Raw genomic sequence first — 15,449 nt, 5'->3', positions numbered from 1 at the left:
GGGGGGAGGTCCAGTTTTAAGTGAATAGGTGACAAGTTAAAGAAAACAGTGGTTCTAAAACTTAGTGCTAAAAGAGGAAATCCAGGGTGGATGGGTTTTTGTTCAGCAAAATGCCTAAATAGGGCCTTTTGGTTCAGAAAGGGGAGTAACCGCCCACTCTCAAAGCTGACCCTCAATACACGTCATGGAGGAAGATAAGGGGGGGAAGCAGAAGGTGGAGAAGAAGAAGAAGGGGAAGGAGGGGGCAGGGAGGGAGGGGGAAGCAAGAGAGGTTGAGAGAGAGGAAGAGGGAAGGATATCGAAGGAAAGGATTGAGAAACAAAAAGTAAAGCTGTTTCTAAAGTTAAGTAACAGTAACGGGCACTTGGAGATTTTGAATGGCGTCCTGGGAAGTGGCGGCACACTGATTTCTGTAAAGGGAGGAGGAAGAGAAAAGCATCTTGGAGGAGATGTCGGACCACACCCGTGAAGGCAGGTGAAGCCTGAGGAAGACGCATCCCGGAGGAAACACCTGTGCGGAGACAAAATTTACCAGTCGCGATGGGCAGTACAGAGCGCGGAGATGGCAAAGTAAACAACTCTTTCTGGGACTTTTATAAAAAGGGATACAGAGACGGAGCAGTAGCCAGAAAAAGGTGTGAGGTAACAGTAAGGTTTTTTTTTTTGAAAACAGTGGTGATATTATTGCATATTTATATGCTGATAGAAATGCGCCAATAGAAAGGGAAAAAAAATAAACATGGAAGATCATTCATCAGAAAAGCAAAATCCTCAAGTAGGAGACAGAAGGCGGGATCCCGGACATGAGGTTTGCCCTTAGACGGGATCTCAGAGAAACGAGACGGAGGGCAGAGACCCTGGTACAGACATGGCTGAGATGGTAGACTTGGTCATGGGAAGACTGAAAAGGGTCTTTTCTGTTTTCTCTGCGAAACAAGGAGCAAGGTCATCGGCCGAGAGAGAGGACAGGGACGATGGCTTGAGAAGGGCTGAGAACAGAAACAGCCGCGTTGGGGAGTTGGGGAGAGAACAAACTAGCGAAATGCGGGAGGATTGCCAGGCGCAGTTGAGGGCGTATGTGAGGCCCACGTTCGTGAATCGAAGTGGGACCTATTAGCATAATTGTGAGGTTTTCTTTTTTTCCAGCAACGTCCAGCTGCTCTGGTGCAGGCTCAGGAAAGGCAGCTAGAGCCAGCACGTACTACAGGAGGAGAAAAGGCCAAGGTCGTTAGACATAAACAAAGGAGCAATGTCAGTGATGGGTCACGGAATTCTGGTGGGTAAGGAAAGCTATTTAGGCATTATGTAAACCAAACTTGAAGGGCTCAGATCCATTTCTGTTGGCCTGAAAGTCGATGCATTCCTTTTGGTGATGCTCCTCAAACTTCAGAATGCGAAGAATTATCTGGGGACTTTGTTATAAATGCAGATTTGGGGGTCATCCTCGGAAATTCCGGGACACAGCATTTTTTTCCTTTGTAATAATTACCAGGCGATACTGATGCCGCGGTCTGTGGACCATTCTAAGAAAACTCTTGCCTCGCAGTTGTTTTAGGTGAAAGCGTTTAGGAGTCGAATTAGGGAGAGGGTAACTGGGTTACCTAGGTAATTATTTACACTTTCCATTTCACAGCCATGCAAGGACAATGTTCCAAACATTGGGGTTTCTTAACCAGATAATTCAAAGTAAGCTACCCTGGAGTAACACTGCAATGGCTGACGCGATAAATTCAGTCACTTTATTTTTCCATTTCCATTAGGTTCCTTGGACAAACACATACAAGGATGACACTTAATTTTGAATCAGAAAACCAACTTAGCATGGTTTTACATCAGATGCTTCTGTTTTCCAGAAAGCGAAAGAACTGTGCTCTGTTTGGGGAGAAAAAAAAAAAAAACATTTTAAGAGAAACAGTCATCTCTTTTTTTTTTTTTTTTTTGATGAGAAACAGTCATCTCTTAAATCTGTTAAGCAGCCAAGTCAAGTCAAATACGTTTTATAAACGTGCAGAATAAATCGAATTACGTGAATGAAAGCATTCAGTGTGAGCCTGAAGTGATGCGAGAAAAATCAGGGAAATGATAAGGCACTCGTTTCCAAGAGAGAAAATAAAAGATTAGGTGTAATTCTGACAGTCAAGATTAAAAGAAAAAAAGCTGTATCAGCCCTTTATGTGATCGCCAATGCACCAACAGTGCTGCATCTGTCTGAAGACTGTAAAAGAGAACAGCACAAAGAAGTGCATTAACAAAGCTCTGTTTGGTTTTTTTAAATTATCTTCCGCTAATATTTTTTCTGCTGATCTGTGCTAGGATTACTGCGCTTTGCCAACTTTAGTATATAATGTCTCACTAGGGCTCTGCTGTGTTTTGAACAATAACAATTCATCCAGTGCATTTCTAACTATTTGTAATTATAGTGATAATAACCACCATTATTATCATTGTGTACTTACTCCGTGTCACGCATAATATTTCTAATCATCAAACCTATGAGGTGGGTATTATTTGCTAGTTATCATTTCCTTCTCTCTCTCTAGCTGGCCACTTCTCAGACCCCTCTCTCCTCTAATCTGCTCCCAGCTCTCTCCTCTGCCAGCTGATACGGGGCTGTCAACATTCTTGAAGCATTTCTAAACCTGGAGGCAATAATACCTTCGGCCTCTGGCTGGCTCCTCCTCTGTAGAAACAAAGATATGTAGACCTTAAACCTGAAACTAATGCTCTGTGATGACCTAGAGGGGTGGGATGTGGGGGGGAGGGTGGCAGGGAGGCTTAAGAGGGAGGGGATGTATGTATACCTATAGCTGATTCACTTTGTTCTACAGCAGAAACTAACCCAACATTGTAAAACAATTATACTCCAATAAAAAAAAGTTACTGTAGGCAATGTTAAAAGAAAATCACATTCTTGGGGAAGATATTTTCATAGCTTGTAATTTAAAAAAAAAAGTTTTGTATCCAGAATTTATTTTAAAAAATAAATTTAAAAAAAAAAACCCTGAAACTAATGGCCTAAATGCTGGCCATTATACACTTCTTTATCACCCACAAACACAATATCATCTTCCTTAAAATGTTTAGCTCTAACGAACACTTTGCTCTAATGGGTACTTTTCAAACTCCAGGAATTGCCGAAGGAAGGAAAGAAATGTTAGAAGATCTATAAACCAATGACCATTGACGTGAGTTACTTTGTAGTTTGGGGTGAGTTCTTTATCATTTGGGACCAAGAGGTGGTCAGTATTATTATTCAATATTCCATTCAATATTATTATTAGTATTCAAGCATAACCTGGAATTATACATGATGGCATAATTCAACACTCATCAAATAAAACCACAACCCTGAGTTTTAAGGAAAAGGAAAGGAAAGGAAAATGTGGGGAAACTAAATACAGCTTACTGCTTCATCTTGGTATTTCCTCCTGCCCCACTCTCTTTTAAAACTTCCAGTGGCCACATTAACATGGCTTCTTTTAGTCATCAGGTAATAAAAGTACTGATTATGGCGAAGGACAAGCGTAAGTGCTAGCTAAACTTTCCAGTGTCGAACTCACCCTTGAAGCATTTGGGGATTTGAATGACGCCATCTATGCACTGGGCATCCTCTGTATAGCTACACTTCTTCTCCTTATTTTTGCAGAAGAAAGAAATTTTTTGGCCATGCAGCATCCCATTCTTAAATTTGTCTTGGATATTTACTCTCTCTCCTTCATATATCACGGTAGCTTTTTTAACAGATAATTTACAAGACGCTGAAAGAGACAATATTTGTAGTCAAGACAGGACTTCATTTACTCTTTCTTAAAGAAAATGTAGCATTTGAACCAGTAGATGTTCAGACCTGAAACAAAGTGCTCAAGACGAGAAGGTTCTAAGATAGCAAGTAACATCAGTATCATTGCTAACTGTTGCTCCTTATCAATAGAACCTTTAATCATGGCTTCCAAGAGCGCCTTTTCTTCCCCTGGAGTAGCCACATAAGAAGGTCAGAGCAGGGCTTCCCTGGTGGCGCGGTGGTTGAGAGGCCGCCTGCCGATGCAGGGGACACGGGTTCGTGCCCCGGTCTGGGAAGATCCCACATGCCGCGGAGCAGCTGGGCCCATGAGCCCTGGCCGCTGAGAGGCCCGCGTATCACAAAAAAAAAAAAAAGGTCAGAGCAGAAGCATCAGATACTAGGCTTCTGTGCGAAAGATCTTCTATCAGATACCTGCCGTTTCAGGTAAGCGTCCCCTATCAGATACCTGCCGTTTCAGGTAAGCGTCCCCGCCCCACTCAGCTCCCATTTATTGAGTTGCTGCACCACCCACCAGCCACTGCGAGTGTTGGCTCATAACAGCTCATAAATGCTCCTTTCTCTGAAAAATGCCCTTCAGCCATAAGAGAGCCACCTCTCCAAGGAGAGTATGCACATCAGTCCACAACCCCAGGGTCAGGGAAGGGAGCAGCCGGCAGCCTATGACGGGCTGAGAAGGGGATCAAAATAATCAGGTCCCCTTGCCTCTCAATGGGATGGACTCCCATGGTCCAGAGCTCCCAGGGGATTAAACTGAAGTTAGACTCCAGCTGAGCCCACATCCTCATTCAAAACATGGTTCCTGGCTTGGCAGCGTCAGTATCACCTGGGAACCTGGTAGAAATGCTAGTTCTCAGGTCCTACTGCAGATCCAGCAAATCAGAGACTCTGTTTAAACAAACCCTCTAGGAGATTCTGATGCACAGTGAGGTTTGAGAACCAGTGTCCAGCTCCATCCTACCTGCCTCACATTCTTTTTCCTGAGACTCACTTAATAAACCAACTGTATTTGAATCCCTGTCTCAGGCTCTGCTTCTAGGGGACCCCAACCTAGTCATATGTCATTTTGCCTGTTGCGTCTAATTGCCTTTTCTATTTAAACTGTCCAACCCGGACTTCCCTGGTGGTGCAGTGGTTAAGAATCCGCCTGCCAATGCAGGGGACATGGGTTCGAACCCTGGTCCGGGAAGATCCCACATGCTGCGGAGTAACTAAGCCCGTGCGCCACAGCTACTGAGCCTGCGCTCTAGAGCCCATGAGCCACAACGACTGAAGCCCACATGCCACAACGACTGAAGCCCACATGCCTAGAGCCCGTGCTCCGCAACAAGAGAAGCCACAGCAGTGAGAAGCCCAGGCACCATAACGAAGAGTAACCCTCACTCATGCAACTAGAGAAAGTCCGCGTGCAGCAACAAAGACCCAACACAGCCAAAAGTAAAATAAACGCATTATTTTAAAAAAACAAAACTGTCCAGCCCGCAGCAACTTGAGGAGAAACGCAGTGCAAGGTCGGTGTTCTTTGCACAAGCATGACATGGACCAGATCAAGGGTAGACACCTAACTCAGAAGCAACCAGCATCTCAGGGAAGAGACGCCGGTGAGCGATGAATCCTTTAGTTGAGAGGTCCTGGGGTAGCATCAAGCCAGGTTCAAGGTGAGCAAAGCAGAGAGACAGAGATATGAGAGAGGCCGTGAGGCCAATGAGACGCGGCCAGAGTGGCAACAGTTCCTGACTTTCAGTTGCAGTCCTCAGGAGGACCCGCTGTGTTTCATTTCCTCATGTTCAGTGTCCATACGATTGCCTGTTGCCTGTTTATAGTTCGTCACCATTTCCTGGAACTAGCCGGAATGTGTGCTTGGGTTTTGCCACAGTGAGAAGGGTCTTGACTAGAACAAAGCAAAAAAGGAGGCTCATGGGCCAAGACTTAAAAGCAATTATGGGAAGCCCACACGATCTTCCACCATATTATCAAGGCTTACAAAATATGTTTACTTCATGCAGTTTCATCTCAAACAGGATTGCTAAGCGTGAAGTTTCCCCATGCCCGTATAAATCCCAGTAGCTGTGAACCAAGTCTGAGAAACAAAGCGGAAAATGACTGGAACAAGAAGATGGCAAGTAAAGGTGATCTATTCGATGAATTGGGAGGCAGGTCAAGACCTTACCCCTATTTCTTACCTTTACAACTTGGCTGTGCAGACCATTTTCCGAATTTGCCACATTCTACTTCTTCTGGTCCATCCAAGGCGTATGTATCATGGCAACCATAAGTGGCTTTATCCTTGTAATAAAGTACTTGCTTTGCAGGATAGTTCACAAATCCATTGTCTGGTCTTGATGGGAACGGGCATTTTACTTCTAAAAAGTTTAAGCAGTAAGACGTATTAGTATAAATAGCGTGGGGTCCAGTGGTTACGGAATAGCCACGTGCTTGTCTCTCTTATACCACTGAATCACTGGGTGTTCCTGTGCCTAGAACACAATTTCTGGGGACCTTGGTGCTTAATTCTGTCCCCTTTATCTTATCCTTGTGAGACTCTGGATATTAAAATAGAAACAACAACACTTTGAAAGAAAATTAATGAGTTACCAAGTGCTTTGGGCTTTCACATAATCACAAGGTAGTATTTATTGCAAACTTCATCTGCACACAGTCTAAGATGGTGGGTTTGAAAGACGGAAAAAGTCTGTCTCTTTTAACCAACAGACCATGGAAATTAAAACACAGCGATTCCCTCTATGCACACTAGAACAGCATTATTTGGATTTTAAATGTTAAATCTAATTCTTATGACTGTCTTCAGACTATACAAGAAACCAGCATGAAATATGAAGGAGAAAACTGAAGGCTTCCCGGCTTTCCTCAGCAGTACAGCCCCAAACCCGTATCCCTATTTACCCCAGTAAAGAAAGCCAAGCTGGAGGGAGGAAGTCTAATGAGATGGTTCAAGGGGACCAAATCCAGTGCTGGGCTGCTTGGATCAGTTTTGGCTCTTCCACAAATTGAGTGCAAAAGAATCTATGAGTCTATAATAACGCTAAAAAGAAATAGTTCATGGAAGAAAAACTCTTCCCTGTAGAAAAATTCCAGCTAATAAATATAGAAAGAAAGATAAACTTAGAAAGCCACCATTTTGTAACCACCAATGTCTCAGTTGACTGAGTTCAAGGATTATCAGTGGATGCTAAAATGACTGCTAGAGAATGAATATTCTCACCGTCTCAAACTATCACCCGCAGGTTGCTTACGAATTCAATGAGAAACAGATGCCTTTACCAAGAGAAGAAGGGCATACCCCACCTGACCAAGGGATCAAATTAAGCATGACAGCGATGGACTGACACCATGTGCCTTCTGATGTGATGGAGTGTATTCTTAAAAAAAAAGTATTTAACTCAAATCCAATCACGACCAAATTCACATTGTGGAAACTTCTCCAAGACAACTAGCATGTACTCTTCAAAAATGTCAGTGAAAGACAACCAAAAAGGCAGGGGAAAATTCTTAACTAAAGGAAACCAAAGAGCTATGACAACTAGACAGAATATGTGATTCATGATTAGATTTCACAGAGAACAAAACACGTGTATAAAGGATACTTCTGGATCGGCTGGGGCAGTTTGCATATGAAATAAATATTGTTAATTGTATATAATGTAATTGTTTAAATTATTATTGTTAATAATTCCAAACATGTTAAATGTCTTGGGTACAGTGATAACATATGACAATGTTGTTCTTCGGACATTCATGCTGCTGAAGTATTCACGGGTAAGTGTCATGATGTGTACAACTTACTTTCACATGATTCAGGGGGAAAATAGTATGTCTATAGAGAGAAAGAGAGAGAATGTCACGACATGCTGACGGCTGATCTACCTATGTAAATGGCTGAAAGGAAAAGAACCCACTGCTTAGGACTTGGGAGAATTAAATGAGATGACACATATATAGGAGGAGACCAGTGCCTGGCCCAGAGTTTAGTCCCCCAAAAGGTGCTAGGTATTAGTAGTAGTAGTAGTTTCCCTATGCGAAAAAGCACTTATGTTTGAATCATTCAGTAGAATCTGTAACACCCACTGCGGGAGAAGGTAACAGTCCTTAGTATAATTCCTGGTGTGCGTGATAAATTCTACTTGTTATGCAGTTGACAAATTCAAAGATAGTAATGAGGAGTCAAATTAAAGGAGAAAGAATTTTCACATATATTTTTAAATCAAGTATTCTTGTGATTCTTAAGTTTAGGTAAAGACTACAAAAGCTTATATCGATCTGACTGCAACCCAGTGCTTCGCCTGTTTCTTAGGACTCCCCAGTTTAATCCAGCCTCACAGTAATACTCAGCTGTCCATGCACACACCCTGCTCCTTCACACCCCCCTGGCTCTCGCCATCCCGCGCCCTTGCGTGGTATGCCTATGCCGTTCCCCCATTCTCCACTGCTCCCGCGAGCCCTTCCTCTGGGAAGCCGCAGACAGACCCCTGCATCACAGCTCATCTTCCCGAGCTGAGTCAGGTCTCGCTCATCTGGTATCCTGGGTACCTGGCAGATGCCGGTAAACGTTCATTACACAAGGTCATTTGAAACCCTCCATGACAGAGAAATTTTCAATCCTCTTCAAAAAAGAGATTCTACACTCCCATGATCGTTCTGTCTCATCATTGCACTCACCCTTACATTCTGGTAATTCTGTCCAGTTTCCATGTTCTGTGCAGGTAACGGTGTCATTTCCAAACATTGCGTGCTGTGGCAAGCATTCAAAGACGGCCTTGCCTCCATACAGGGAGTTGTTCCCAGACAATGGCTGATAAACACTAAGTTTTGCAAACTTCGGTATGGGTGGTGGAGGGCAGGTTACAGCTGAAAAAAGAAGGAACTATCATTTTAATGAAAATAGTTGAGTCTTTTAAAAGTACTCTCTACAGAACAACAACAAAAAAAATCCAGAGATTAACTTGGGAAAATGCAAACTTTGATCAAATACCAGGGTAAACACAGTCAGCTGGAGAAGCCAAAGAAGAAAATATGATCTGGAAATCAGATGTCTGAACCAGTCAAAAAACTAAAAGATGGGGCTTCCCTGGTGGTGCAGTGGTTGAGAGTCCACCTGCCGATGCAGGGGACACGGGTTCGTGCCCCGGTCCGGGAAGATCCCGCATGCCGCGGAGCGGCTGGGCCCGTGAGCCATGGCCGCTGAGGCTGCACGTCCGGAGCCTGTGCTCCGCAATGGGACGGGCCACAACAGTGAGAGGCCCGCGTACCGGTTAAAAAAAAAATAAAAATCTAAAAGATGAAGGAAATTTAGGTCTTGCCACCACTGATTTGCCTGCTACAAGACCACGTTGCTTATGATACCATACGTCTTAGATCCAAATGCTACCTTGGAAGACGTTCCTGAGAGTCAGAATTGGCGAAGGACTTTGCTGAGGGAACCTCCTGCAATAGCTGCTGATGACGACAAGTCATCTGTGACACCTGAGTGACATCTTGGTGCTAGTTTAGGTCTGTTTGTTCCTGTTGAACACCTCCTGCTTTTGTACTCTGTCTGTACGGTGCTTACACAAGCAGCTTCACACAGAGACTCAGTGGGTTGCCGTCCTGACCTAACTAATCTGGAGTTTCAGTGTTAGCGTCAGGGTCAGGGTCAGGGTCAGAGTTTGTCCTTCCAAAGCGGTTGTTTCATCTTCCAGAGTAAGATGTCAGGATGGACAGTCCCCAGAAAGGTGACCAACCATTTCATGGAGCTGGGACTGAGGGGTTTCCAGGGTGTAGATCTTATAGTGGTAAAACCAGGGAAGTCCCAGGCAAATCAGCTAGTCACCTCCCTATAACTGGGACCCACAAACTCACGAGCACAGACAGGAAGTTTCTGACTCCATTCTCCCTCCTTAGTGCATTGAACAGAATTAGCTCCTTTCAGATAAAACCTGCAAAGGGAAAATGTAATCCACTAAATTATAAAATAATCCACCCATGGCATCTCAAATGTCTTTTCTGTTAAGCATTGCTGCAGATTAATACTATTGGCTTCTCGGGACGTCTCTGGTGGCACAGTGGTTAAGAATCTGCCTGCCAATGCAGGGGACACGGGTTTGAGCCCTGGTCTGGGAAGATCCCACATGCCGCGGAGCAACTAAGCCCATGCACCACAACAACTGAGCCTGTGCTCTAGAGCCCACGAGCCACAACTACTGAGCCCACATGCCACAACTACTGAAGCCCACACGCCTAGAGTCCGTGCTCCACAACAAGAGAAGCCACAGCAATGAGAAGCACACACACCGCAACGAAGAGTAGCCCCCGCTCATCCACACGCAGCAACGAAGACCCCCTCCCAAAAAAATACTATTGGCTTCTTTTCCATCTTATAATACTGTTTTCCTGAGAGGCTTAACATTCCTCTAAGGCTGATCAAGTCTCCCAGCCTAAGGCTGCAGGGAACTGCTGAAGAATGGGAAGGTTCCATCGCTAGTGGGTATGGAAGCCAGCCCTACCCAGTGCCCAAACCCCTTGTCTCCAACCAGCTGGTCAGGTTAACTGCTTCCAAGCAAAGAACCACCTCTTTTTCAGGATCACAAAAGTGAATCAAACCGAATAATCCCTAATATTCCTTTTCTGAGAGCCTGCTGACCCAAATGTTTAAAAAAGTGCAGTCTATTTCCATTGCAAACGTACCATTGTCCCTGAAGCCAGTTTGTTCAAGGTCATTCATCATGAAGCCTACCAGTCAATTGGTGTTTCAGATGAAAGGACTGCCACTCTTTCACACACAGTATTTCTTAATCTCTAATCACAAACAAGCCTCCTCAGTGAAACTTTGCCCTGCTCTACAGCCGATGAGCTATCGCCAGGGTCACTGATGGTGTATTTGCTCGTGAGGCAGGTAAGTCATATGACCAACCATAAGTGCTTTCTTCTGGGGATGCTGTGAGGATGAAGATTATGTTTTACATCATCACACTCAGGCTTCTCCATAAAATTCTCTTCCACGAGGTCACAGTCGATGAAATTAGCCTCATAACTAAAGCCCAAGTCCGATTACTAAAATATTTTAACCCTCATGCCAAGATTTGGCCCAGAGATCATAAAGAATTATCACCCAGTTTCAATAATTTCAATGTACTCCTCAAATAAGTAACTAATCAGGAGCAGAAAACTTAGAACGTTGACTTCCTATTTCACTAGCTGTTGTATTCTCCACCCCTTACCCCGCCCTCAACACCACTGTGGATTTGTATTCAGTGATTTGAACTCGGCAAGTCCAGCCTAAAGACTAGAAACGGACCAGCCTTGATGTTAGCTTGAGGGCGCAGGAATGGGCTGCATCTGTGAGCCAGAAGTCCTTACCCGGTATTGCAAGAAAAATTGATCGTGTTGGGATATTCAAAAGTTGTATAGCGTACAGTTCCGTTTTCTAAGATTCCAGCAAAAGGACATACTCTGGCTGTGATTTAAAGATATAAAGGTCAATTTCCATTTATAGAATTTACTATTAAGATTAAAATGTATCAACTCATTTCTATTATTTGATCCAGTAACTCTACTGGTAACTATTCTAAGAAGAGAACTCAAAATAAGTCAAATGATATATGCACCAAGGCACCCATTGTATTGTTTGCCATGCAGCATGCGGGATCTTAGTTCCCCGACCGGGGATCGAACCCTCGCCCCCTGCAGTGGAAGTGCGGAGTCTTAACCGCTGGACCGCCAGGGAATTCCCTGTATTGTTACTTCTAATGACAAAAACCAAACAGTCTAAATGTTCACTATCATGGTATTATTTTAATTAATGGTAATTAAAGGGTAAGTCCACCTGAAATATGATACGGCCAATAAAATATGGATTATGAAGACTACAGAGATATAGTCCATGCTTCTGATATGCTAGTGAAAATGGAAAAACACAAAATGGTGTCAACTCACTGCAATGAGGAAAATATACACGCGGAAAATAACTTGAAAAAGAAAGTTGTTAGTGTTCCAAAGTTAAGGCTGATTTCCGGAAAAGTTTTCCCTAATGATGTTACAGTGGTTTTTCATTAACAATTACGTTTTGTCTTTTTTAATCAAAAAGCATATTAAAATCACCGCATGAACACGTATCATTTTCACAAATGGTATCACCCATACAACCAAAGTAACCAGAGCTCGGAGAGGTCCATACAGTTATTTTTGCTGCTTGGCTTCTACACAAAATTGCCAGAAATCCTCTCAGGTGGATTTTGTTCAAGAGCCGACTGTGAAAAAATAACGCCAGCATCACGGAACCACGCTCTGAGGAATAAGTAAGAGCAACCGTCGGGAATTCCCTGGCGGTCCAGTGGTTAGGACTCTGCGCTTTCACTGCTGAGGGCGAGGGTTCAATCCCAGGTCCGGGAACTAAGATCCCACAGGCTGAGCCACGTGGCCAAAAAGTAAAAAAGCAACCATCTACCATAAAGTCAGATATCTGTGAATGTATATACACATACATAACTGTTCTATTACATATGATATATTATTACATGTAGTATTCCTGTACATTGTTAATTTAATATATTTATATTTTATTATAAATATAATTTGTAATATAATCTCCACTTCTCTTTTCACATCGGCAGTGTTTTCCCCCCCTTTTATCATACCAAGTCTCTTCTTAGAATCTCCCCTAGTTCCAGGCTGTGCTGCAAATAGCACTTACTGTCCTTAGCCTCTTCTCCTGTGGAACTCCCCACAGACCCTGCTGTTTCTTCACAGCCCTCCACTCCACAGTTCTGCTGGCTTTCTGTACCGCGAGCATGACAAGGTAGGTCATCTCCCCAACATGTCCAGGATGTGAATGACGGGGAGAATGCATGAGATGGAGGCTGACTTACGTGTGCATCTCAGAGTGTTGATGGGCCAAAGTCCTGTGAGCGGGCAGGTGAACCGCCGGATCCCTCCCCGGGACACGTAGCCTGGCTGGCAGGAGAACACGATCTCCTCCCCGGGGGCATAGGATGTTTTTAACGGAACAACTCTGGCAAATGGTAAGTCATCTGGCTTGGGACAGACTGAAACAGAGCACAGAGCAGTTGCCCGAGAAATCTGTATTTGCAGGTTTAAGTTCAGCTATAGCACACACAAATGAAAAGCATTTCGTGCCACCAATAATATGCACGCTGAGTTCTGTACCAAATGCTTGACTTATGCAATACCTCGTCTAATCTCACCAACTTTTGAAGGGCGCTATTGTCATCTCCATTTCACAGGTCTGTACACTGAGGCTTAAACAAGGTAGATATCTCATGCGGGAACTTTAGACAGGGCTATATCAAAGAACAAGCACCAATCCGCTCTCCCAAGCATCCACCCTAAAGGGAATTTGACTAATCATTACGGATCCCTGCCATATTACACAAGGGGGACGGATATATGAATTATTTTTTTCAAAAGCAAAGAGTACTTACTTCGTCCTGCAATAGCAACATGGCAGAGAAAACTTGAAAACAAGAGGAGCACGGGAGGAATCATCGTGGACGGTTCACACTACCGAAGTGGCTTCCCTCTACTAAAAAGAGAGCTGTAAATATTAAAGTGCTTAAATATTAACCATTTGGGGGTGTACTTTTATCTCTGTCAATAGAAGATAGAGGATCATGGTTTGAAAGGAGCTCCAAGACCTACATTCTTTAATCATTTACTTTTCACTTCGGCGGGTCTGTTGTGAAATCTTTGGTAGATGGTTTCTGTCTTCACGACATTTATGTTAATGGCACACAACAGCTCGGTCTCGCCTCTGATGCAATCCTGGTAGTTCCAGGTTGCCCGGCCTCTGGTCCAGACGTCTTGCTCTCCATCCTTGGTTTGTGTAGCGGTGGATAGAAAATGCAAAGGCTGAATTACCCGCTCCACCCCCAGCCTTGGCATGCAAACTGAGGACCGTCGCTTATTTTCAGGTCTCTTCACCTCTAAAATGACGTTCCAGGTTCCAGATATATGAGCAAAGAACATCTTCACAGCAGCATCTAAGATTATAAAGCCTAAAAAACTGAGGTCACCATCTTCTCTCACAAACTGACTGCTTCCTCTCTTACCTGCAGCGAGTAACACGACCCTCCTGGTAGCCAGTTTCCAGCCTCCGCACTACCCTTGCATTCTCAGTCTCCTCCCACACCAAATCAACGCAAAGCCCCGCTCATCCGTTCTGAAGACTCCTTAGGTCTGTCGAGCCGGATTCTAGATCTGTTTGAGGGATTGGGAAGTCGATGTGAAATTACAGGTGTGGACACTAAGAGGTACAGAAGTCGAGTAGGAGAGGATGGGCCAAGGCTGATGATGCTGTTTAAAAGGGCTCAGAGCAGACCATCCAGGACCCCAGAGTTCTCCTACATATCACGCGCTCTGAGGGACTGAGTATACACATGGACAATGGCTAGACAACGTATAAAAACAGAGCTCTGACCCACAATCTCTAGCAATCGGCCAAACTTAGAACCAACCAGAGAAAACCAAGTGTGTTCCTCTAATCGAGCACATAGGATGCCTGGCTTCCAGTTGGTCCACATCCAGCTTCCCCAAACCAACATCCTCCCATCAGGGCATACGTGAGGCTTTCCCTTTTCATCTGCAGTAAAGGTTTCCCATCCTTTAACAGATTTGGGGTGTCTGCCAAACACAAATGATGATGGTTAACTGCCTTCCGGTAGCAAGCTCTGAATACATAGCCTTTGCTTGTTCTCGTTTGGGTGATGGTGTTTTATATCCTCAGGCCTAAAGCTCCTTGGGACACATCAGTTTGAGAAATGTTCTTGTCAGACAGCGATTCTTAATGATGTTGCTAATGAACATGATGTTCCGTGCTAAGGAGAACAGTGTACCGCCACTGACATAAAACAAGGGTCCTTCCCCTTTGTGGTTAAATCACAATCTTCACACACACGCACACACGCACGCACACACACACACACGCACACACGCACACGCACACACGCACACACGCACACGCGCACACACACGCACGCACACACGCACACGCACACTCCACCTCCCTTTTCTAAGGAGAAGGATTTATGTTTGATTGCTTGCAAGCTCTGTGTTATTGTGGAGAATTCCCTTGATGGGGGAAAAGAGAGAAAACGAATGAAAAGGGCCAAGGTGTCCTGTATAATAAAGATGTGAGGTGGGTGGAGGAACAGAGAGAAAGCCATGGGCTGCACAGCAGGAAAAGAAAACCTGGAGAAGTTTGAAATAGAGGAGAGCAGTTTCGGCAGCAGCTGTAAACTGAACGATAGACATTGGGAGGACCAGTGATGAGGAGGGTTTTTTTGTTTTGTTTTGTTTTGTTTTTCTGTGGTACGCGGGCCTCTCACTGCTGTGGCCTCTCCCGTTGCGGAGCACAGGCTCCGGACGCGCAGGCTCAGCGGCCACGGCTCACGGGCCCAGCCGCTCCGCGGCACGTGGGATCTTCCCGGACCGGGGCACGAACCCGCGTCCCCTGCATCGGCAGAGGGACTCTCAACCACTGCGCCACCAGGGAAGCCCGAGGAGGGGGGTTTTAATGATGCTTGCTGATGGGTGTACTTCCTCACATGAGGGAACTTTCTGGAGAGGGTGGAAACAGTCTATATTTTATTTTAGGTGGTTGCTACTTGGGTACATGAAATTATCAAAACTCTTCCACTAA

The 15,449-nt window shown here is 44.5% G+C and overlaps 1 protein-coding gene across 1 annotated transcript; it reads right to left on the bottom strand.

Annotated features, from left to right (window-relative positions):
* Nucleotides 1–1,717: 1,717 nt before the first annotated feature.
* APOH (apolipoprotein H) lies at nt 1,718–13,339 on the bottom strand. Its single transcript, XM_082859906.1, has 8 exons — nt 13,234–13,339; nt 12,661–12,837; nt 11,153–11,249; nt 9,656–9,732; nt 8,477–8,665; nt 5,983–6,162; nt 3,561–3,758; nt 1,718–1,872 (listed from the first exon to the last, which is right to left on the bottom strand). Exons 1-8 carry the CDS (start codon nt 13,295–13,297, stop codon nt 1,817–1,819), a joined length of 1,038 nt encoding a protein of 345 aa, XP_082716032.1. The 5' UTR covers nt 13,298–13,339; the 3' UTR covers nt 1,718–1,816.
* Nucleotides 13,340–15,449: the final 2,110 nt, after the last annotated feature.

This window comes from Leucopleurus acutus (genome assembly GCF_964270905.1).
Source record: "Leucopleurus acutus genome assembly, chromosome: 19".
In the NCBI taxonomy this organism is placed as follows: Eukaryota; Metazoa; Chordata; class Mammalia; order Artiodactyla; family Delphinidae; genus Leucopleurus; species Leucopleurus acutus.
Note: the sequence above shows the minus strand (reverse complement) of the source record. Positions and strands in the feature narration are given on the sequence as shown.